This window comes from Lissotriton helveticus, chromosome 3_1, assembly GCF_964261635.1.
Source record: "Lissotriton helveticus chromosome 3_1, aLisHel1.1, whole genome shotgun sequence".
Classification (NCBI taxonomy): domain Eukaryota; kingdom Metazoa; phylum Chordata; class Amphibia; order Caudata; family Salamandridae; genus Lissotriton; species Lissotriton helveticus.
Genome location: NC_136061.1, coordinates 772239002 through 772265004, shown reverse-complemented (window position 1 = coordinate 772265004; position 26003 = coordinate 772239002). Strand labels below are relative to the sequence as shown.

Sequence of the window (26003 nt, the reverse complement as noted above, 5' to 3'; positions counted from 1 at the left end):
ATATCCTATTGTCCCTCTGGGTTTGAGACTTTTGAAGGTCGAGTGAGAGGGTTATTTCCTGGCTGACTTTAAACCTCGCTAGAGCAGTGTCCACTTTTGTCTCCAAACAAACAGATCCCATTGAAAGGAAGATCAATGAGACTGATCACTAGAGATGGTCCTGACTGGAAAGATAAATTACGATATTATAATTTCCAATAATTCAAGTTCAACTAATACGAATAACTCAAATAGACCAAAAGTTGCAATGGAAATAAAACTTAATTATGGAAGAAGTTTTATTTTACAATGATGTGCATGAAAGTGTTATTTACAAAAGAAAATAAGAAAATACAGTCTGGTCAAAGGGATATTTAAAAGGAAATATAAGAAAATACATTTTTCCGATTCCTCCCCATCCTCTAAACATTGCACCATAAACATTTTTGGCTTATTGCCAAAATTCGAAATTAAGGGGAAGCCAAAATACTTAAAACGGTGTACATTTTAAACAAATGCAAAATAGAAATAAAAAAAAATCCTTTTAAAGTACAAAACTGTTTGAGAGATGTTAAACAGACAAACGTTGTTTCCATCTACAGGATTATTTTCAAACTGATTAAATATAATCAACGAATTTCAGAACATTCCATCATAATCTGTTTTCCTTTCTCGAGTCAAATGATTTTAAATATAACCTGCATGAATTGGGCATAACTCACAGGGGCACATTTCTTACTGTACACATTTCACTACTGCCACCTTTTGATTAAAGCTCGTAATGTACCCTGTGAACATGACATACCAGGATGTTACAGAACACTTGCTATTTTCATTCAAATTATTTAGTGCAGTATTTCATTAGCACGCCACGGTTTCAAATGAAGTAGAACATTAACCGTTTATGCCCTACTTCTAGTCAACTGTGGAAAAGTGCATTCTGTTAAGTGGTGGAGAAACGCCAGAAAGGCATTCTAAAAGACTATAGTTGAGGGGGCAGCCTTTTTATGAAGCACAATGCCTTAAATGGTGCAAATTATGCCGCAAACCTGTTCTTTTCTTTGCATGTTGAAATTACAACATAAGGAGTTGCTGGAATATTTATTGCAACTGAGGAAGGTCGGGCATTTTATCAATTGCACGTCTAGTGGCAACTTAAAACTGGGAACATATCCTATTGGGCATACTGTGTGCCAGCAAACAGGAAAATAAATTGCATCATAGAGCTAAGAGAAGCACACAGGGATGTACTACTTATTATCTGCCCATTTATTTTAATAGTTTCATTCTTTGTTTTGCTTCTCTCGAGCCAACGTGGGCCATATTCACTGGATTTCTTGCACCTAATTTTTCCTCATTTTTTTATTCTTTAGTATACTGATGCTCCGATTTGTTAGGGATCCTATTCTAGTATCTCTGACTGCCACATAAGGCATAATACATTGCTGATATATATCAATGACTCCTCGCTTATTTCTTTTTAGTTCAATTAGGTTGATACGTTTTGATTTTATACGGAATGAAGCACCACAGTTTATATTGATGACTTTTTCACAGAGACTCTCCTCGACAAAGTATATGTGACTTGCAGTATACTTTTTATGCGCACTTGTGTAATGTATTAATATGTTTTCATGTTGTCTATCCTCAATCAACTATTTGATGGGCAGGACTTCGCAGGACAAAAGTGGCAACTGGGATGTTATATCTATTTCCACCAAAAAGTACTGGTGTGGAAGTAGCAGCTATAACAAACCGTTGTTACCGATGCATATGACAAGTTAAGAGTTACATTCACCTGTGTGGGGAGATGTATGCTGCAGGGTAGCAATTTAACTGCTCAGGCAAAGCATGCACAAAACAGAAAGATTATCCACATAATACACTGCTCCCCCACAAAATAATTGCACAATGATTATGTTCACAATTATTGTGTAAAGCCTACAGCGATTGTTTAGGCCTAAAACATGAACGGTTCTTGCAAAGTGTGCCACTTGCAGCAGCACATCTACAGTTCACCAACTACTACTCCCCATAAATATCTATTTTTTAAGTAGTGAATAATGATGGCTGATAACCCTTTCTCCGCCACTGGTACCGTGGCAGGAAATGTGACATCAGAACTTGCCTGTAACAAGTTGCTGTAGACGAGTACTGTTTTCATTCATTTATTTCATGCTTGTTCTAATGTAGGAACTAGCATGTAATAAAGAATTTCTCTGCACAGGTGTGTGCGTGTGTTCCAGCATTTTGTCTCAAAAGGTGCCGCATGTTTGAATTCATTATATTAAAAGGGCAATAACTTAATGCCTCACTATGTTTAGAGTTATAGTGGGATAAGTGATATACAGAAAGCTTTGCAGGCATGTAACATACATAATGCACAAATATACAAACATATGAAACTGTAGGAAGACTGCTAAAGGGTTTATAAAACCCTTCTCGGAGGTATGTCTACTGAGAAGTAGCGGATACACAAAATAAATTATGCACATTTAGACGAAAAATATAAATCCACAGTTTGCAAATAACAAAATTAAGCATATGTCCTTTCACAAGTTCTTAGAGTTCACAATAGTGTTGCAGGCTAACGTCACATCAGGCATTTGGAGCGTTCTGTACGCCTCAAGTTTCAGAAGACCATAATGTCAAACATTTCAGAATCCTGTTCATGTCCACCTTAAATGCCGAAACCTTATTTTGGCACAAAAACGATAATGTCATATATACTGTTCATCGTGGTTGTTTCCTATGTTGTTTTTTTTATCTTGGTACTGGCAATGGATTTGACTGGGGTTTTCTGTCCTATAAGCTGGGTGTTGTGAGCAGGGGACTTGCTTGTTTCTCCCTTAGCAGAAGGTGCAGCTTGTTTCGCAGTAGATGTGGTAGGTGTCATACAGTTCTCTAGATTTTCCTGAATGCGTTTTGAGTGTGGCAAGGGGGAAACTTTCCCACCAGAAGGAGCCTGTAATAGAAAAATCACACATTAACAAAAACATAATATATTAAACAAATTGTCCATCTGAAATAACACTTTAGAAGGCAAAGAACAAGAAGAGTTGTAAAGAAAAGTTACTTATCTGCGGTATGGATTAGTTACTTACCTGTAATCCTAGTTCTCTTCCAGGGGTATCCTCATCAAAGTCATAAGCATTAGAATATTCCCGCCCATGCGCGGGACCCCGGAAACAATATATTATATGTGCCCCACATATATATAGACATATATATATAAATATATATATATATAAAAATAAGCAATTGCAGCCAAATAAACAATAGAGCTGGAATATGCAGTGAAAAATTTCCACAATACAGTGTATTTTGCATTAGAAACATGAGAAACAACACCAATGCTTGTTTAGAAACTGTTTTAATGCTTAGAAAACAGTAGAAATTCTCATAACACACTGTAAGCATATACAGCTCCCAGGCTGCATTGCAAAATCCCAGTCTAAAAAGACTGAAAAGCTAACCTGTAGCTGAATGTACTAAAACTGACGCTGTGCCTTTAAGGCACCTCAGCCCCTAGCTTCCCATCATGCCTCAGGGGTTACAGTTAGGTCAGTTGTTCTTTTCGGAGACTGAAAACCAAACCATGGTAATAACAGGTTAAAAACCATCTCCTATGTAATAAACAAAGTCCTTTGCCCGGGGAGGCGGGAGGGTTGCTTATGACTTTGATGAGGATACCCCTGGAAGAGAACTAGGATTACAGGTAAGTAACTAATCCTTCTCTTCCAGGGGATCCTCATCAATAGTCATAAGCATTAGAATAGAGTAGCGAGCCTCACCTCATCCCTGCGGGCAAAGGAATCAACAGATAACATTCATATCCGTAGGCACAAAAATAGGCCTTATTCTACCCAAATAGGTTTCTCAAGGAGGCTTGCCCTACTTGAGAATCCGCTCTGGAATCAGACTCTAGGCAATAATGCCTTGTAAAGGTATGGACTGATTTCCATGTCGCAGCCTTGCATATTTCTGACATAGGAATGTCATGCAAAAAAGCTATTGTGGCTGCTTTCCCTCTAGTGGAATGAGCTTTGGGTGATTGTAACAAAGGTTTGCCAGCCAGCTGGTATGCTAGTTTGATACAAGAGACAATCCATCTGGAGATGGATCTTTTGGCTGCTGCAAACCCGGTCCTCATAGCACCATAATTGACAAAGAGTTGGTCTGGTGTCCTTAGTTTTTTCTAGGTAAAACTTTAGCACCCGTTTAAGATCTAACGAGTGCAACGACCTCTCAGCTGGGGTCGATGGGTTAGGAAAGAACGAAGGAAGGGTAATCGTTTGATTTATATGAAAATCCGATACCACCTTTGGAAGGAAAGATGGGTGAGCCCTCATTACTACTCTGTTGTGGTGAAACACAGTGTAAGGTTCCTTGGTGCAGAGTGCTTGTATCTCGCTAACCCTGCGCACAGAGGTTATTGCCACCAAGAAGGCCGCCTTCCAAGTGAGATGCTGCAAGGAGGCCTTGTGTATAGGCTCAAACGGTGTAGACATCAGCCTGGAGAGAACCAGGTTCAACTCCCAGGGAGGAGAAGGATTTCTCACAGGGGGATAGACCTTCTTTAATCCCTGAAGGAAATCTTTCACCACTGGGACCTGAAAAAACGATGTTTGTGCAGGTGATTTTCTGTACGCTACTATGGCGGATAGATGAACCCTAATAGAAGCGTATTTCAACCCTGATGTCGCTAAGTATAGGAGGTATGGAAGAACTACCTCTTCTTGTCCTTTGGTGGGATCAAAGCCATTGTCCTTACACCAAATGAAAAATCTTTTCCAATTGAACGCATAAGACGTCCTTGTGGAAGGTCTCTTTGCCTCTCTTAAAATATTCATACATTCCGGAGGCAGATTTAAGTGTCCATATTGCAAGACCTCAGGAGCCATGCAGTCAGGTTCAGCGACGGGAGGTTGGGATGCAGGATCCTCCCGTTCATCTTGCTCAGCAGGTCTGGCCTGCACGGAAGACGTCTGTGTGGACACAGCGACAGATGTAACAGGTCTGGATACCACCATTGTCGCGGCCAATCCGGAGCAATTAGGATCATGTCCATGCTCGATCTGATGAGCTTGGCCACCACCTTCGGAATCAGTGCCAGAGGGGGAAAAGCATAAGCGAACATTCCTGTCCACTCCAGCAGGAGAGCGTTCCCTTGCGTCCCTGGCCGGTGGAACCTGGACGCGAAGGCGTGGCATTTGGCGTTTTCGTCGTCCGCAAATAAGTCTATGTCTGGACGACCCCAGCAACGGAAAAGTTCTTCGACTACTTCGTCGTGTAGCACCCAGTCTGGCTGATCTTCGAAGTGCCTGCTGAGTGCGTCCGCTTTTGTGTTGAGCTCGCCTGGAAGGTGCACTGCCACCACCGACAGTCCCCGAGCCAGAAGCCAGTGCCAGATTGTCTGGGCCTCCAGAGACAGAGGGCGAGATCGAGTTCCTCCCTGCTTGTTCAGATAGAACATAGTTGTAGTGTTGTCCGTCTGAACTAGGATTTTGTCCGTTGATATTGCTGGAAAGAACGCTTTGAGCGCCAGATGAACTGCTCGAAGTTCCAGCATGTTGATGTGGTATGTCTGAAGGTTGGTCGACCAGCGACCCTGAATCTGAAGATGACCCATGTGAGCACCCCAGCCTTCTAGAGATGCGTCCGTTACCACAGACAGCGAAGGAAGAGGTTGCTGAAAAGGGACTCCCTGCAGGACATTCCGAGGGCGAGTCCACCACTTTATTGAGGTCAGTGCTGATTGAGACAGGATGATTCGGTCCTCCCAATCTCCCGTCGCTTGGTCCCACTGATCCTCCACAGACTCTTGTAGAGGCCGCATCCTCAACCTGGCGTTCGGTATTAGGAAGATGCAGGACGCCATGGAGCCCAAAAGAGACGCTACTTCTCGCACCTTTGGACGAGGAGACTGAAGTAACTTTTTGCATTTTTGCCCCATGGAAGACAGTCTCTCCTGCGAAGGAAACGCTCTTCCTAACTTTGTGTCCAGAACTGCACCCAGATAGTGGATAGTTTGCGTGGGCTGCAGGACTGATTTTTCTGTGTTCACGTGGAGGCCGAGCCTGTGTAGTTGTTGGAGACACAGGTGACAGTCTTTGGTGGCTTGACGAGGGGACGGACTCTTCAGGAGCCAGTCGTCTAGATATGGGTACACAAAGAGACCTTTTTTGTGTAGACACGCCGCTACCACTGCCATGCACTTGGTGAAAACCCTTGGTGCGGATTTGAGCCCGAAAGGAAGCACTTTGAACTGGTAATGCTTGGTCCCTACCAGGAACCTCAAGTACTTTCGATGACCTGGTGTAATAGGAATGTGGAAGTACGCGTCTTGTAAATCCACCGAACACATCCAATCTCCGATTTGTAGATGAGGACATATTTGGTGGAGTGCCAACATGCGAAACTTCTCTTTGACCACCACTTTGTTGAGGAGTCGAAGATCCAAAATCGGTCTGAATTTTCCTTCTTGGTCTTTTTTGGGGACAAGGAAATATCTTGAGTACACTCCTTTCCCCCTTTGGGATAGGGGTACCTCTTCGATTGCGTTTTTCTGTAAGAGGACGCTCACTTCCCTTTTGAGGAGCTCTAGTTGGTACGAGCGAGACTTTTTTGGAGGAGTCGGTTGTGGTTTCTTCCTGAAACGTAGCGCATATCCATTGCGCAGTATATTCAGCACCCACCGATCTTTCGTGATGCTGACCCACTCTGCCAGATGTTGTGCAGCACTTCCTCCCACTGGAGTGGGTAACGGCGACAGAGGAAGCCACTGCTCAGGCCTTGCCTCCTCTAGGTGTGGTAGAGGACTGATGATGTCCGCCTCTACCTCTGCTTGACCTTCCTCCTCTGTATTGTGGCTTTCCTTGCGGCTTGTTTTGAGACCATTGAGGGGTTTGAACCCTCTGTTGGCCTCCCCGGTTCTTGTTGGTCTTGAAGCGTCGTTTGAACTGTGCTTTCTGCTTCTCCAGACCTACTGCCTTTACTGTGTCTAACTCAGTCTTCATACGAGCCATTTCCTGATCGGCATGCTCACCGAAGAGTGAAGATCCGGAAAAAGGCAGATTGAGGATGCGCTGCTGGGCATCTGGTTTGAGCCCAGTTAAACGCAGCCAAGAGGATCTCCTCGCACATATCCCATGTGAGTAGTTATGTCCAGCTTAGAAGGGCGTTATCTGCTGATGAACTAATCATTTGATTTGCCACCAAACAGCCCTCCGTCACGGTCTCCCCAAAGTCCTTCTGGTCCTCCTTGGGCAATTTCCCTTTGAATCGTTCCATGGAGTCCCATAGGGCTCTATCGTACCTTCCCAGAAGGGCTGATGCACTAGAGACTTTTAGAGATGAAGCTGCTGTGCTGCATACCTTACGTCCCCAAGAATCTTGCGTCTTGCTGTCTTTGTCAGGAGGAACTGACGAAGAAGGAGCGACTGTGTGATTCTTCCTAGCTGAGGCTACAATAACTGAGTCCGCTGCAGGCTCACCTTTAACAAAGATAGGATCTGAGTCAGCCGGCCTATATTTTTTCTGGATACGTGCCGGTACTGCTCTGATCGTTGCTGGCGTGAGGAAAACCTCTTTGATTGGGTCCATTATACCTGGGACTAATGGGAGCAACGGCCGTGTATATGATTTATGATGAAGAGTCTCAAAAATCACAGTAGTGGATACCTCTGGAGTGGTCATCTCTATATTCAGCTTGTGAGCACCCCTTTGCAAAACGTCCAGATACGTGTTGACGTCGTCCAGAGGGGAAGCTCTTGAGCGAGGGCTGTCTGCCAGCGTCGGAGAGTAGTCCCCTTTAGAAGATCTAGGCGAAGATGGAGGGGAGGATGAAGGAGTTCTTCTTCTCCTGTGGTGAAAATGTTCCTTCCTCACCGGTGATCTCCTAGGTCGTTCCTCCCTTCGAGGAGAACGTGACACCCTCTGATGTACTGGAGATCTCGATCTTTCAGTCCGTACCTCCTTTCTCGGTGTTCGAGATTTGGATTGCTCCCTCCTTGGCGATCGGGAGACCCTAGGGGCATGCGACCTGTCCGCTCTTCTCTCTCGTGAGCGTGATCGGTGAATGGCAGGACTCTGTCCCTCTGCCTCTTCTGCTTGCTGAAGAGGAGACCCGTGGACTGGACTTAAGTACCTTTGAAGTCTCTCTGGTGCCTTAGAATCCTTCCAATTACTCAGAGGAGCATACCATCTTGGCGAGAGTCTTACATGTGAAGTGTAACCCCGCTGGGGATTCTTCTGAACCGGACTCCTACTCCTAGAAGATGACCCCGTTGAACCCGAGGCACTTGAGGAGGAATGGAGTGAAGCAGATTGTGTCACTAGGACTGTCGAAGGCACCGAAGGCGATCTCCGTCTCACCGGTGTTGGAGGACGTCTCAAAAGCCTTTCCCTCGACGTCGAACGCCTCTGCGGCATCGACGGAGCGATAACCTTCGGCGTTGAATGCTTTGAAGACGATCTGTGGTCCCTCGACGTCGATCGGCGATGATGCGCCGACGGCGGAGTCATCTCCCTCGACGTCGAGCGGCGTTGTCCTGCCGTCGACAGAGGTCTCGACGTCGAACGGCCTAGTCCTGCCGTCGACGGAGGTCTCGACGTCGAACGATCTAGTCCTACCGTCGACGGAGCTCTCGACGTCGGCCGACGTTGATCTGTCGGCGACGGAGATGTCATCGACCTGGCATGTGGCGACGGCGGAGGATCGGACATCCTCGACGACGAGCGCCGACGTGCCTTAGATGATCCCTTCCTCGACGACGACCGTCCGAGGGGGCTCTTGCTCCTCGACGCCGAGCGCCTCCGTGGAGACGTCGACGGAGGTGTTACACTCTTCGAAGCCTGTCGACGTCGAGACGACGGCGAGTGTGATCTGTCTCTCGACTCCGACCGTCGCCTGGTTGACGGCGGCGGAGTTGACTTATGTCTTGACGCCGAACCTCTCGCCGACGGCGATCTCGTGGCTTCTCTCGACGCCGATCGTCGCCTAGTTGACGACGGCGGAGCTTTCTTCGACGACGGCGAACCTCTTTTCGACGACGATTTCCTCATCGACGCCGATCTCGACGTCGACGGAGCTTTTTCTCCTGAACTGTCCATCAGATGTCGTTTTTTCAGCGCCGAGCCCGGTGCTGAGGTTGATGGACGCTCTGACTTGCCTTTGGAGGGAGTTCTGGGTCTCTTTGAACTCTTCCTCTCTGCAGATCTTCCTCTCATGGATCTCTGGGCCAGACCATAGAGCCTGTTCCTCTCTCTGTCTTTAAGTGTTCTGTCAGACAGCTTTTTACAATGAGAACAGTCTTTAGGATCATGATCCTCTGGCAAGCATAAAATACAGACCTCATGAGAGTCTGTTTTTGCCTTCTTGTGGCCACAAGAAGGGCAATCATCAAATAATGAGGGCATCCTGAAAGGAAAACCTCACAAAAAATTGACTGCTAAGCAGTTATTTACTGGACTATGATGTGAAAAGTCAAAGTAAATCAAAAAATTGTTCTTTTGAAGATTTTCTGACTGAAAAAGGCAGAAAAATGTGGAGCTGAGTATCCAGGGTCCTTCCTGAAGGAGCCGGAAAGAACAACTGACCTAACTGTAACCCCTGAGGCATGATGGGAAGCTAGGGGCTGAGGTGCCTTAAAGGCACAGCGTCAGTTTTAGTACATTCAGCTACAGGTTAGCTTTTCAGTCTTTTTAGACTGGGATTTTGCAATGCAGCCTGGGAGCTGTATATGCTTACAGTGTGTTATGAGAATTTCTACTGTTTTCTAAGCATTAAAACAGTTTCTAAACAAGCATTGGTGTTGTTTCTCATGTTTCTAATGCAAAATACACTGTATTGTGGAAATTTTTCACTGCATATTCCAGCTCTATTGTTTATTTGGCTGCAATTGCTTATTTTTATATATATATATATATTTATATATATATGTCTATATATATGTGGGGCACATATAATATATTGTTTCCGGGGTCCCGCGCATGGGCGGGAATATTCTAATGCTTATGACTATTGATGAGGATCCCCTGGAAGAGAACTATCTTTCTGGTGAATAATTTATCTACCTGCCGATTCCTCACCTATAGAATAACCCCAGGCGTTAAACTGGATCCACAAATTTCAAAGCTCGCACATCACCGGTAAAGGGATGCTTGCTTCGAATTTACACCGGGAGGGCTGTCGCATGCCATCACCAAAGTCATATAGTGCCCCTGTCAGTTTCCACGCATCTTTTCCCACCCTTAGAGGCCAAAGGACGGTGTGACATCAATAGAGTAGTGCAGTTAAAAAATGTATGCATATTTGGGATCATTAACTTTCCCTATAACTATCCATCAAACAGGATGGCAGGAGGGTCTGTGAGAAATCTGTCTGGAGATAGATTATCTACCAGGAAGATCGTTACCACAGATAAGTTACTTTTTCTTCTGATGGATACTTCACCCTGCAGATTTCTCACCTGTAGAACAGATTCCGTCACCATACCCACCTGCGAGGAGGGTTGATGGATGGTGAAACCAGAAAATCCTGCAAGACAGATTTGCAAAATGTTCATCCCTACGCACTTCGGAGTACAGGCGGTAATGTCCAGGCAGTAATGCTCTGGCTAATGTGTGTAGAGATGCCAATATGGCTGCATTGCTGATCTCTTATATTGAAACACCTCTTGCAAGAGCAGAAGCAGTGGTGTTGGCCCTGTTAGCATGGGCCCTGCTACTTTCTGGTGGTTGACGAGTGCTTATCAGGTCTTAATGGAGTGGATGATCCAACTTGACAGAGTGCTTTTCTGCACTGTTGAACATAAAAGAGCAATCGGTGCACCACCGCATAAACAGTAAAACAAATTACAAAGTCTGTATCCAGAGTTGTATTCTTCAATTCCTCTTTTTTATTAATCACAAATTGATTTGAACGTAACATGCAACATTTAGAGTAGACCAGCCAACGCGTTTTGTCCAATACAATGGACTTCTTCAGGGCATATGCAGAGTCATCATCCATAAAGCTCCAGTATATCTGTGGAAAATGCAAATAGTCAGCGTGTTTTATGTTATCAGTAATACGCCGGGTCTACATACCAGGAAAGGAGAATTCCTATGAACGCATTGCTCCAACATGTATTATGGTGCTGAACTGATGGTTCTGTCTGTCTTCGGCCACCTTATTTGTGTGTGTGACCCGGCGTATTACCGACTCTTGATGCACCGCATATTATCGGAATTTTGATATAATAGACACAGCTACTTACAATTGTTTTATATCATATACAGAGTGATTCATCTGTTCCGTTCCAGCTACATATAACACACTGACTATTTGCATTGGCCATATCATATACAGAGTGATTCATCTGTTCCGTTCCAGTTACATATAACACACTGACTATTTGCATTTGCCACAGATATATTGGTGCTTTATGGATTATGACTCCGCATATGCCCTGAAGAAGTCCATTGTATTGGACAAAACAAGTTGTCTGGTCTACTCTACATGTTACGTTCAAATCAAATTGTGATTGATAACAAATAAAAAAGATGTTTTGAAGAATACAACTCTGGATATAGGCCTTGTTATTTGTTTTACTGTTCATGTAGAGGTGCACTGATTGCCCTTTTATGTTCAACATTGTCAAGTCCAGTTGAGGGCCGCACCTTGACAGTGGGGGCTTAACACTGTGTGCTCTTTTATCACTTTGGGGGTAACAGGTTAGGTGCTAGCTGCTGCAGGGTTTCACTGTCAATTGTTGCATTGCTTTTCTGCACTGCTTTACCCTCTTGGCATCACAGTATCTTACGAAGAGCCAGTCATCCAGATGAATGTCCTTATTGCAGTGCAGGTATTAGTTGACTACCCCCTTGGATAAAATCTATTCAATCACTCCTTCTCCTTTCTGAGATGGTGTGTGAGATACGAGATCCAAAGGGTGATAGACCGAGGCAGGTGGAAAGGAGTCACCATCTTTGGCAGGAAAGCAACCTGGTTCTCTACACCAATTTGTTAGAGTAAAAAGAAGTAATGGGTGGATGGGAAATAAGACCCTGCAAATCTCTTACCTGTCTGGCTGAGGTTATTTCAACTAGAAAGCACTGTTTTGAAAGTCAAAATCCTTAAGACAAGTTTGTGCACGGGCTCACCCAGAGTCCCCATCAGACAACTTAAGAATAAGGGCCTTATTTAGAGTTTGGTGTATGGGTTACTCCATCACAAATGTGACAACTTTCCCGTCTGCCTTATTACAAGTACATTATAATCTATGCCACTGGTTCCCAATCTTTTGACTCCTGGGGACCCACTGAATCACTAAAGGAAGCCGGGGAACCCCAGGCAATTTTAATTTTAAACATTAAAACTGTATGTCAGAAAAAATGCAAAAACAAGTACACACCAAATAAATACTCAAATTACTAAAGATTTTAATAGTTTATATTGAAAGAATATACAAAAATCGAAAGATTTTAATGGGAAGGTTAGTGCTGCATCTCAGCGACAAACTTATCAATGTTTGGTTTTATTTCGAAAGTTGAATCCTTGGTCGGATTCTACATTTTCCAAGAGTTTCTGTATTTATTTTTTAGGTACATACATCTGAGAAACCTTTTTCATATAGATGCATACACATACATGCCAACATTTTAGAAGAAGAAAGTGGGAGGTTTAAAAAAATGTTCAAGAGAATGCATTTTCCTCATCCACGTCTATTGAAGCAGAGGCAATATCAGGTCGAAAACAGCCTGAATTGGGTCTATTGGCATGTATGTATATAGTGGTCTATTTAGCAATACAATAAGCTCCTGTCTCGCCTGGGACCCCAAAGCAGTCCTGGCAAATTGTGCCAGCCCAACCCCCATATGGAGCATAACGAGTGCAGTGAGCAAGCCTGACCACTAAAAAGGGCGGGGGGTCTTCCCCAAGAAAATTTGGAAAAATAATGGTGCATTCTACAATACATTCGTCATTATATATTCAGCCCCAAAATGCAGGTTTTAAAGGTAATAGGCCATAGAAGGACTGCCCTGCTGCACCGAGTGACCAACAAAGAGAGGCTGCACCGACAAGGACTGCAAGTGCTGTACCTAGTAACTATCACCTATGGGTAGGATCTGCCGCTGACTCAATCGAAGCTTAGTAACCTCCACTGCATATCTTTTACCGTCTATTCTGAAATCTGAACATGGTCAGAGAAATCCACTTGATGTTGGGCCCACTTGGACTTCAGATCTAACTGCAGAGCTTGCATATGCCACCTGGCGTGCTTGACAGCAAGATGCAAGAGGCCATCAGTGTCAGCAGCCTCAGAGTAGACCTCACTGAAATCCAGGACTGAGACTGAAAGATCAGGATCATAGCTTGAATGTTCTGGACTCTCTTTCCTGGGGGAAAGGCTCAAAACTGAACCACGTCCAGAATGGAAGAAATGGAGTTACTGGTTGGGGGAGGGGGAATTATTCTCAAGCAGGAACCACACTCCTTGTCAGGGTGAAGTCACAAGCAAACCCCAAATCAACCTGTGCTCAACCCTCTGGTAACCTGGCACAGAGCAGTCAGGCTTAACCTAGAAGCAATGTGTAAAGTATCTATGCAGCACTTCGAAAAGTGATAAAGTGAAAACAACACAAGAAAATCCCACACCAATTTTTAAACATAGACTACATTTTAATAATAAATTAAGACCTAAACAACAAAAATCCAATCAGTAGAACTGGAGATATGCAATTCTAAAGATTTCAGGGACAGGGACGAAGTTGCAAGTGCAGGCCAACCACGATGTAGTGTAGGCTGGCTTTTACAATATTGGGTTGCGATCTCTTGTAACTCGAACACGGTGGCTTGCATATAATAAAATCTTTTCTAAAAGGATCACACGCCATCAAGATTCTTAGTAGACCTCTGAGAAAGAGGGACTACTCTACCCTCACTTTGAGGTTCATCAACTTTTTGATCTCTCCCCTACAAAAGTGAGGGAACACAGAATAATTTTTCGAATTCTGCATTCTTGCCTTGTCTATTTCAACATAAACAACAAGCCTTGAGGAAGTTACGTTCTAGTATCGAAACACGTGTCGGCTGTTCGTTGTGTCTCTTCTTGAAAATCACACATGGAAGAACTCTTTTTGATAACATACTTGAAAACAACTCTAAAACATGTGTTTTTGACTTAATGTCACTTGATTGAGAATTGTACCTAATATATGTTCCAACACATGTGTTACTGATTTGACATCGCCTGACTGATATTTGTGTCTAATATGACATTAAACTAGAATATAATCATAATCTATTTGATGTTTTCTCCATAAGTGGTTTCACATTGAATGTGTTTCTGTTCATGGTCTATTTATGAATACATGACTCTGTAAAAAGGTCAGTTCTTACAACTTTTTTCTCACAGTTGCACTTGCTTCTGTGCTCTACATCTTGAGTGCCGAGGTATAACCATTGTACAGTCAGTCCATTTGTACTGCCATTTTTTGGGATTTCAGTTTAAGCCAACAATCTGGGTAGTGGTTTTTTCTTTTTACCTTGAGGGGCACCACTAGCACACTATAAGTATACCAATATTAATTACCATTGTCATCTTACTGCAACCTTAGCATTAGTGTGCGACAGCCTATGCCACCACTACCTGTGCTATATCATTTTAACCCCTCTGAGGTGTCAGGCATCCCCTTCCTCCCTATCCTGGCCCCAGCTTGACTGATGTCACATTAAACTAGTGGCAATTTCTTCGTAAGAGTGCTAAGGCAGCGATTTTCTGATGTGCTTGTGTGGTAGGGGACAACTCTTCCCCCTCCTTAACTCAAAATGGGCACTCCTGCCAACACCTAGCTTTGCTTTGAGCAATACACAAAGCCCAACTACTAGCGACCCTAGTCATGTAACACAGGAACAGCCTGCAGGCACTAAATGTTTAGGACAAGGCCAACTTTCTAAAAGTGGCATTTTCAGAATTGTGATTAAAAATCTAACTTTACGATTAAAGAGGGTTTTTTATTATAATTCTTTTGACACCAAACTCAACTTGTTGATCTGTTCCCAATTGGAAGTTACAGCCTATTAAATGTAATGAGATAACTCAAATGTTATAATATGGGAGAAGTAGGCCTTGCAATAGTGAAACACAAATTTAGGAGTTTTTCACTACTAGGACATGTCAAACTTAAACGTACATGTCTAACTTTTTGAATACACTGCAACCTGCCCTCTGGGTTGTTCAGGGCATTCCCTAGGGGTGGCTTATATGTATTAAAAAGTAAGGTTTGGGCCTGGCAAAAGGTTTATTTTCCCCGATCAAAATGGCAGTTTCAAAGTGCACAAAAAGGCTGGTGTGTGGACAAAATATTGCTTGAAGAATATCAAGGACAACAAAATGGTGAAGGTAGATTTCTTTAGGTAAGGAAAGTTTTACTGTACTTAACTCCACATATATGCAGGGCCACTGGAATTATGTGGCAAGAGAGACCCACATTTTGCAGCTGGGTTGAGTAAAGAAAAGGCAAATTATGCAGCATAATATGGCAGATTTTGTAATAGAATTTCTTCATGAGTTCCTCATTTTTAGGTCTTGCATAGGCAGCGCATGTGCTGCTTCTTCGAGGCATTAAGTAATCAGTATTACTTGTGAAACGCCACCCATTGCGTTTCTCTTTGTTTTGTCGCTTGCCATTGGTGAAATCTGGCATTGCTCTTCTTATCTCGCTCATTGTTGGCAGTGGTCCGATACGTTACTTCCGTTTTCTTTCGTTTCTGGAGGAAGCAGCATCGACCAACTACAGTTAACTTACTCTGCAGGGCGGTATCTTTTAATGTAGGGACTACTTTGTTGTTGTTTTGTCATGGCGCCTGGTTTGCTCATACGTTCAATATGCACGGCCACTTTCCTCGGTGTTGCATGGCTGCTTTCCTCAGTGTTGTCACCCCCCACCACCACCCGCCCCTCGCTCCGTGTTTTTAAAGGTTGCTTTTTGTCATTAGTGTTCCTGCCCTCCCTCCACCCTCCCAGCTCAAACAAACAAGTTACTTACCTTCGGTAACGCTTTTTCAGGTAGATACATTATCTGCCTGTGGATTCCTCACTTTGTGAATATCCCCTTGCGTCAGCAACATTCGGAAATTCTTTTTGTAGCCTCGCGCCGACGTGGACTCGGACGTCATAGAGACACGACATCGCTCGCGACTCCGCTGACCTCACCGACGCCTACAATAGGCCCACGCCGGCGTGATGACATCAGTTCCGTCCTTCTTTCCGTGCCATCGAGGCACACGGACGGACCAATGACAGAAGAAATGTATACAGTATACACAGTACACAATAGTCAAGGTAAAACACACAGTGTAAAGCAAATGCAGGAAAACAATTGAAACATTACCTTGACAACAAAATAAATATATAATACATTACAGTAACTCTGGTAAAGAAGAGTGGACAACGGGGAGGCGGGTGGGTCAGTGAGGAATCCACAGGCAGATATTGTATCTACCAGAAAAAGCGTTACCGAAGGTAAGTAACTTGTTCTTCTGATAGATACATCTGCCGTGTGGATTCCTCACCTTGTGAATAGAGTCCCACAGCAGTCCCCACTCCCGGAGGAGGGTGTCCACTCTTCTAAACCAGGAAATCCTGGAGAACAGAGCGTGCAAAGTGACCGTCCCTCCTCACTTCGGAGTCCAAGCAGTAATGCTTCGCGAAAGTGTGGAGGGAAGACCAAGTTGCCGCTCTACAAATATCCTCTACAGGAACACCTCTAGCCAATGCTGAGGTCGAAGACTTAGCTCTTGTAGAATGAGCCCTTATACCCTCTGGAGGTTCCTTACCGGCCAAAGAGTAGCAGATCTTAATGCAGAGGACGATCCATCTCGACAAGGTTCTTTTATGGACCGCTCTTCCTTTCTTGCAGCCAGCAAACCCAATGAAGAGCTGGTTAACCAAACGAAAGTCTTTAGATCTGTCCAAGTAAAAAGACACCGCCCTCTTGGGGTCCAGATGGTGCAGTCTCTCTTCCTCCTTAGAAGGGTGAGGGGGAGGATAGAAGGTAGGTAGGGTAATGGACTGTCCTAGATGGAAAGGAGTCACCACCTTAGGCAGAAAAGCAGCCCTGATCCTAAGAACCATTCGATCAGCATGAATGGTCAAGAAAGAGGGCTTGTAACTAAGAGCTTGAAGCTCACTTACCCTCCTTGCCGAGGTAATAGCAACGAGGAAGACTGTCTTGAGAGTCAGAAGCCTCAAAGGACACTTGTGAAGAGGCTCAAAGGGAGCACCCATCATAAAGGTCAATACAAGATTTAAGTCCCACTGAGGCACAATAAAAGGAGTAGGAGGGAACTTATTTGTGCGGCCCTTCAAAAATCTTAAAACCACAGGAGATTTAAAAAGAGATGGCTGGTCAGGCAAGCAGAGAAATGTCGACAGCGCTGAAAGATAGCCCTTCACTGTGGCAACAGCAAGTCACTGTTGCGCCAGAGAAAGGGCAAACTGGAGAACATCAGACAAATGGGCTCTCACAGGGTCAATAGACCTATCCCCACACCACGTGACAAATTTTGACCACCTATAAGAATAGATGGACTTAGTGGAGTCACGCCTGGCTGACAAGATGACATCCACAACGTCAGGCGGGAGGGAAAAGGAATTCAGGTTGCCCCGTTCAATCTCCAGGCATGAAGGTGTAATGTCTGGAGGTGGGGGTGTAGAACCTGCCCCTCCATCTGAGAGAGGAGGTCTGCCCTGAGAGGAAGACGGAGCGGCGGGTGAGTGGAGAGGTGGAGAAGATCTGTATACCACACCCTTCTTGGCCAGTCCGGGGCGACCAATATGACTTGGGCCCGGTCTTGGCGAATCTTCCTCAGAACCCGAGGAATCAAGGGTATGGGAGGAAACGCGTAAAGGAGTTGATTTCCCCAACCCAACTGAAACGCGTCCCCCAAGGCTCCTTGTAGCAGATACTGGAGACTGCAGAACGACAGGCAGTGAGCATTCTCGCGAGTGGCGAACAGATCCACCCGAGGAGTCCCCCACATCCGAAAGATGTCGTGAACCACCTTCGGGTGAAGCCTCCACTCGTGGCCGGCTGAGAACTGCCGACTGAGACTGTCTGCACGAACGTTCAGAACTCCGGCCAGATGATTTGCCATCAGACAAATCTGATGGTCCTGTACCCAGGACCAGAGACGCAGAGCCTCTCTGCAGAGACACTGCGACCCCACTCCTCCCTGTTTGTTGATGTACCACATCGCGGTCGTGTTGTCCGTCAGGACCTGGACTGAACGATCGCGAAGGGAAGGAAGGAAGGCCTTGAGCGCCAAACGTATCGCCCGCAATTCTAGAAGGTTCTGGAGACCAAAGACCTTTGACCTCTAGATCCCCCAGATGAGCACCCCACCCTAGAGTGGATGCATCCATTATCACTGTGGCCACCGGAGGAGGCAACTGAAAAGGCTTCCCCTAAGACAGGTTGCCTTCCACACCCCACCAAGATAGATCCGCCGCAGCTTCTCTGGAGATCCTCACAGACTCCCTGAGATCTCCGTTGTGCTGATACCACTGCCTGCGGAGGCACCACTGGAGTGCCCTCATGTGCCAGCGTGCATGGTTGACCAACAGAATGCATGAAGCCATCAGACCGAGCAGGCGAAGGACCTTCAGGACTGGAACGACCGCTCCATTGTAAAATAAAGGAATCATTTCCTGTATGTCGTGAATCCTTTGAGGAGGAGGAAATGCACGACATACAGTTGTGTCCAGTAAAGCACCTATGAACAGGTTGCGCTGGGAGGGCACCAGGTGAGATTTGGGCACATTTATCGAAAAACCCAACCTGTACAACAACTGGGTTGTCTCTCGCAGATGATGGAGCACTTTCTCTGACGACTCTGCTTTGATCAGCCAGTCGTCCAAATAAGGGAATACAGGAATCCCTGACCTTCTGAGATGCGCAGCCACCACCGCCATCACCTTGGTGAAGACTCGAGGCGCAGCAGTAAGACCAAACGGAAGGACCGCAAACTGATAGTGCTGCGATCCCACAGTAAAACGGAGATACTTCCTGTGCGACTTCAGGATTGGGATGTGAAAGTACGCATCCTGCAAGTCGAGAGACACCATCCAGTCTTCTTCCAGCAGTGCTTGAAGAACCTGAGCAAGGGTGAGCATCTTCAATTTCTCCTGCTTCAGATTAAAATTCAAGATCCTGAGATCCAGGATTGGACGAAGTCTGCCATCCTTCTTGGGTATCAGGAAATACCGGGAGTAGCATCCCTGACCCCTTTCCTGCTCTGGGACCACCTCTATCGCACCCTTTTTCAATAGAGTTAGAACTTCCTCCTGAAGAAGCAACAGATGTCCCTCTGAGCAATATCCTTGGCAAGGACGGTAATTGGGAGGGAACTCCCGAAAGGGAAGGGCATACCCATTTTCTACGAGATTGAGAACCCAAAGATCTGATGTAACCGATTCCCAATCCCGTAGAAAGTGGGTAAGCCGGCCCCCCACCGGACCCACATGATCCTGAATGGCGGATCTAGGGCTGCTTTTCTGTGGCTGGGGGTTAGAGGAGGTGGAGGAGGAAGAGGCTTGACGCCCTCGAGGACGTGCCCTTTGCTTTCCCCTGTACGACCTATACAAGGTATTTTGCTGCTGCTGCTGCTGTTGTTGCTGCTGCTGCTGACCTTGTCTAAATGTACGAAAGGAAGAGCGACCAAAACCTCTGAATTTCCTGGTCGTAGAACCTCTGACTTGAAGACCAAGAGATCTAGCAGTTGCCCTGCTATGCTTGAACCTCTCCAAGGCCGTATCTGCCTTTTTGCCAAAGAGTCCTTCACCATCAAAAGGCAGATCTAACAAAGCAGACTGTACATCAGCCAAAAAAACAGAGGATTTTAACCAAGCTGAACGCCTTGTGGCAACCGCTGTGCCCATGATCCTTGCCACAGAATCCGCAGTATCGAGGCCGCTCTGGATAACCTGACTAGCTGCTGCTTGAGTGTCAGATAAAACTTCCTCAAAGTCACCCCTGCAGTCTTCTGGAACCTTAGGGATCAATGAACGCATAGAGTCCATAAGAGCGTGGACATATCTTGATTACATTGATTTTAACGCCATACTTGCGGAAGAGAAAGTCTTCTTGGCCACTTGATCCTGCTTTCTAGCTTCTTTGTCGCCAGATACCTGTGGAAAAGCACCAACTGACTTCTTTGAACATGCCGCTTGAATCACCAAACTCTCAGGAGAAGGGTGAGATGACAAAAAGGCAGGGTCCTCAGGAGCTACTTTATACCTCCTAGCCACACCTTTCGAAACAGAAGGAGAAGAAAGAGGCTTCTTCCACACCTCCATAATGGGATCAGTCAAAGCATCATTAAACGGGAGTAATGGCTCCACAGCAGAGCTTGGAGAATGAAGAACCTCAGTCAGCAGATTTGATTTAAATTCGACAGTAGGCAAAGTTAAACCCAAAAGTCCCGCTGCCTTTTTCATAACCACATGATATGGTTGAACATCCTTAGAGGGTGCATCAGGGCCTGATGGTAAAACCCACTCTGGGGAAAATTCAAGACCACTCGCCTCTGCTAGGTCCTCGAAATAATTCTCATCCAGCTCACCTTCTTCCAAGTCAGAATGAGACTCACAATACCTCTGCTCCTCCAGGAGACGTTGAGCCTCTCTCCTAGACCTTTGCTTAACGCGGAGTGCAGCCGGATCCACTGTCGACTCCGACGGCACCGGAGCCGACGTCGGAATCGAATCCAAAGGCTTAGAAGGGTGTTCCATAGACTTGCTTGGAGCGGGCGACGCCGGTGCTGGAGTCGTCGACTTCGGTCGAGCCGGCGTCGACATCGGCGTCGACCTCGGTGGAGCCTGGTACGGCCACATCGGGGTCGGGGCTGGCATATACGGCATGAAAGGTGCCGGGGCATAGGAATGAGGTATACCCAAATTGAAAGCCATTGGACCCATGGGACCCGAAGGTGCTCCAGAGGGGTACCATGACCTCGAGAAAACACCATACATAGCGTTAAGAAACGCCGAAGGATCCTGACCTGGAGCTGGAAAAGGTGGATACTCAGGTCGATCTCTAGGTAGATTCGAATCTGTTTCAACAACAGGAGTCGAACCTCCTCCTCAACAGGAACTCCACCGACGTCTTCTGGAGTCTGAGATGGAGCCGGAGTTGGAGATGGAGCCGGAGTCAGATCGGGAACCGGAGTCGGAGAATGAATATGCGACCCCGAAGGCGAGGCCTCGCCTTCTTGATCCGATTCTTGTAGAGAAATTACTTTCGATTTCATCCTCTTGGGTGATTTCGACCTCAAGTCAGACTTATCACCCGAATGACGTCGAGATTCATGTCTCCTCTTCTTATGCTTCTTACGAGAGCTCGAAGCATGATCTGACTAAGACTTCGAAGCCGACGCCTCTCGAGACCTCGATCTGGACCTCGATTTCTACTTCTTCGAGTGTTTTGAAGATCTTCTAACTTTATCGGCCTTCAGCTTAGCCACAAGAAGCTTAGACTCCCTTTCTCGCAGCGCCTTCGGATTCATCTTTGGCACGACGAACACCCATCCACGTCGTGGTCGGAGCTCAGACACCAAATACAGTCTTGGTGTGGGTCCGTAACGGACATCATCTTCCCACATTCTCTACAGGGTTTAAAACCCGTCTTCTTTGTCGACATAATCAAAGAGCAAAGAGGTCAGAGAACGGAGAATCGAAGAAATACAGTAACAGAGTTACTAGAAGCTACAGAGTATCCCGAAACTGTTAGCGTCAACGGCGCGGAAAAAAGGGGACTGATGTCATCACACCGGCGTGGGCCTATTGTAGGCGTCGGTGACGTCAGCGGAGTCGCGACCGATGTCGTGTCTCTATGACGTCCGAGTCCACCTCGGCGCGAGGCTACAAAAAGAATTTCCGAATGTTGCTGACGCAAGGGGATATTCACAAGGTGAGGAATCCACACAGCAGATGTATCTATCAGAAACAGAGTTTACCTTAATCAGATGGCGAATGAGCACGGACTGGGGTAGCCACGTTTAAGGGGGGATTCGTTTGTTGCAACTTATTAATCGAAAATTTCTCCCTTGTACAGGTTCGTGCACGCTATTGCTTTCCGTCATCATTGCTTCTGCCCCCATGCCCCTCCCATCTCAAATACAGCGTTTCTCTCAATCAGACGGTGAATGAGCATGGAGGGAGGTAGCCACATTTCATGGGGGAGTCCCTTCTTTTATGCTTTCCAAAACACTCACTGATATTTGGTGCCTCCTCTCACGTCCGGACAGGACCAGGACGCACTTGAGCCCAGAGTACTTCTCTCTGTACGTACACAGCACTCGGGACCCTTTCTCTTTATTCCGTCCAGGGTGTCTGTCCTCAGGAAACAACGCTCTTGCACCATGTGATCGTGATCGGACAGAGGTTTGGCGCTATCTAAGTCTGGGTTGATCGGATAGTAGGCTTGGCGCTACCTAGGTCTTGGCTGCAGTGCTACGGACACGACGCTCTTGTACCCGTGATCGCACAGGGAGCTCGAAGCTACCCTTGTTTGGGGGTGCTGCCCAGGGGGCACAGCCCTCTTGTGCCCTTGGGTACTAGCAAGGCCGGGGCGCTGCTCTACCCCTTGTGATTGGGGAGGGGGCAATGCGGTGTTTGTGTGTGCTGGATCGCCGCAGCCAGTTTGTCACCGACAGCCAGGGGAGTATCTGTGTGCTTTGTCAAAGAGTGCTTTTAAGCTTGCGTGTCCAAAAAAAGCAGGCAGCCAATGCATCAGGCGAGGGGGCTTTAATGTCAGCAATCCGTTTCCGAAGACGCTCCGTTTCAGAGTCACTGGAGCTTTTAAATAGCTCTCTTTAGTTTGAAGAGATCATTTGAATGCGCTATTCTTGTTATTTCTGTGTGTGTACGGCGCTGTTTTACAAAATATTCATAACAATTAAAGTGTTTCCCACCTGTGCCTCTATTATTCAAAAATATAAACTTGCGCACACTCATTTTTTTAGATGCTTGTCATACATCTCATATAATAATCTGCATTGTTTACTGCCCCCCCCAATGGGGAATTGTTTCTTCTTTTAAACTGGAGCAGTCGACACCAGTGCTCGTGGTTTACTGAGCTGTGTTGTAAACATAGCTATAAATCTTGCTCTTATCTTGCCACATTTATTGTACATTCAAAGACCAAGGTCGGTTTTGGCTGAAGCTGCCTCCTCCTCCCTTCTGCTTTTCAAACTCAGGGCCTGACCGTCATAGTCCCTGCCTTCCTAAAGTTGCTGCCACCTCCATCTCACAGCTCAACAAGGATTGGCAATGCAATCAGTTTCGCATTTGCAAGAGTTTGAGCTATTCGCATTGAAAATGACAATGCATTTTATTTATGTGTTTTGAAAACCAGCAAGCGGTGCGTAAACACGCACTTTGTACATCTAGTTGTAGCTTACGAAAAGCAAGTCTAGCAGTAACTGTGTCAGTTTTACTGCCAGCCATGCTTCTTGCAAGCAATGACTATAAGTAGGAAGTGCGTATTCACGCACCACTTGCAGGTTTTCAAAAGACATAACTAAAAGATATTACTATTTATAATGCCAATAGCTCAAACTCTTGCGAATGTGAGACCTATTGCATTGCAAATGCTTGTTAAACCAGGTAACACTGTCTGTCTTGGCATTTGTTGCAGCTCATTAGCACCAGTTTAGTACCCACATATAGCAATAAGAAACAGAAAGGTGACCAGCCAGCTTTGCAAAGGAGCTTCCACTACACTGCAACACGTCACTGAATTTTGATGAGGAGTAAGGAATATTAAATCTATATTTATCTCATTGCACTTACCTTCTCGATATTTTGGTCCTTGATATTTTTGACAATATTCTTTCCACACGATATTTGTTTCATCGATATTCTGTCAGACAAGAGCCAGTACTGAAATGGGTTCAAAGGGCAATTTACGTGGGTGGCACAAAGCGTGCTGCAGGGCATACTAGCAGCATTAATTTGAATGTAGTACCGCCTTACTAGGGACTTAAGAGGGGTTTAAGATCAAATCTAGTGTGGCCCCTCAGTATCTGTTTGCCCTGGTCCATCTTATACGTACCCGCAGTCCTCTCAGACTGACTACTCAGGCGAAATTCTCGGTTCCAGGGTTAGACTGTCAAGTATGGGGGGGGCGATCTTTTTCCTACTTAGGTCCCTCCCAATGGAATTCTCTTCCCATACCACTCCACAAGAATACAGTCTACAGTAACTTTCGTAAACACCTAAAAACTTGGGGCCCGATGTAAGTAATACGGAAATTCCGAATTCTAAATACCGAATTTTACCGATTCTGTATTTAGAAATCGGTATTTCAGATGTAGGTAAGAATTAGGTAAAAAATACCGAATCCTTAATATTCGTTATTACCGAATCGGTAATTGAGATTAGGTAATAACGAATACCTACCCATTCATTCCTATGGGCTTGGAAGCCCATAGGAATGAATGTGAAGATATTCGGTATTACCGATTGGTTGAACTGGCACCCTTTTAATTTCTTAGGAAGTAATTCAAGACAATAGAAGGTAAAAGAAAATGTAAGAATGAATAGGTTCAACCTGAAGGCATGGACTATGGTGCTAGGGCCGACGAGTATGTATATGTCTCCAGGGGTTAACCTCAGAAGTATTGCAGAGTGTCGAGAATGTGGGGGGATTATGATCAGGGTTTGGATCCTATGAGAGAAACCCAGCATGAACGCGATTGAGACAGTTATGTGAAAAGCTGGACTTTGTTGTTTATTGCAAGTAATAAAATGTAAAAAGTTTTTTATTTTTTAAAAAGAAAGAGGTCTAACCACTTTTTATCAACTGTATTAAAAACTTTCTGAACCGATCATAACCATAAATTGTTATTGTAGTTTATTTTCTTGTACAAACTGATCAACAGAAGGATCACCATCTCAGGAGCAGACTTATGTTTCACCAAAAGAGTTGACATTAAAATGTAAATACGTGTAAGAAACCATATCGATAGTGAATTGAAATTCAAAATAAACATTTTTAAAACATTCTATCGTGATTTATTTTTTGAAAAACCTACTACTTACAGCAGTGGACGGCTTTAGACTAGTACCCTTCTTTTTAACAGTCCCATTTGGTACTGATCTGGTCGGACTTTTCTTCTTATTGATCTATAATAGAAGTAGCAAGTCCAAATATTGTGAAGTGGTAATCTTTGTTCCAATACATTAAAAAATCTTATGTTGCTCATACACTCTTTACAAAAAAGTTAATTAATATTTGCATAAGTCTAATTACAAAAAAGTTACTTACCTTCGGTGACGTCTTATTTAGTAGAGACTCTATCTAGCCGCAGATTCCTTACCTTAGAATTATCCAGTCAGACTGGATCAGGGAATTTTTCTTGAGTAGTATCTCTGTGCGCCGATAGGTGGCATCATTTGGCTCCACTAAGCATTGTTCGCACCGGAAGTGACGTGTGCGGCAGATATATAGGTGCCTCCCCAGTGGGTTGACGTCAGTTACTTTTTGCGACTTTCCGCGCCAGAAGTGCAGAGCTATAAAGTACATTGACAACTGGTGTGGAATACAAGGGCCCTGAAAGGGGAAAGCCCTGTCTCTTGAAATCTGTTCGCAGAGCGGGGAGGATGAGTGGGTTGGTAAGGAATATGTGGCTGGATAGAGTCTCTACCAGATAAGGCGTTACCGAAGGTAAGTAACTTGTCCATCTGATGGAGACTTCCAGCCGCAGATTCCTCACCTTAGAATGGATACCCAAGCAATACCTCCCCGGAGATGGGTCTGCAGACTAATTTTATACAAGGGAAGTCCAGCAGGACCAAACGGGCAAAATCCCCATCCCTACGGACCTGACAATGCAGGCAGTGAGGGGAAGCCCACATTGCTGCCTGGCAGATGTCCAGGACTGGACTCTGAATGCTACTGCAGTGGTTGCAGCTTTAGTTCTGGTGGAATGAGCATGCAAACCTTCTGGGGGCTGCATCTTATCCAATGTGTAG

The 26003-nt window shown here is 45.3% G+C and overlaps 1 protein-coding gene across 4 annotated transcripts in view; it reads right to left on the bottom strand.

Annotated features, from left to right (window-relative positions):
• Positions 1-260: 260 nt before the first annotated feature.
• STK33 (serine/threonine kinase 33) overlaps positions 261-26003 on the bottom strand; it is a 1224797-nt gene continuing 1199054 nt past the window's right edge. For all 4 annotated transcript variants that reach the window (XM_078680992.1, XM_078680994.1, XM_078680993.1 and 1 more), the window contains 2 exons: positions 25071-25154; positions 261-2944 (listed from right to left, as the gene is read on the bottom strand). In XM_078680992.1, the coding sequence (XP_078537118.1) occupies positions 2729-2944; positions 25071-25154 (300 nt within the window). In that variant the 3' untranslated portion in view covers positions 261-2728. The remainder of the gene's footprint in view (positions 2945-25070; positions 25155-26003) is intronic.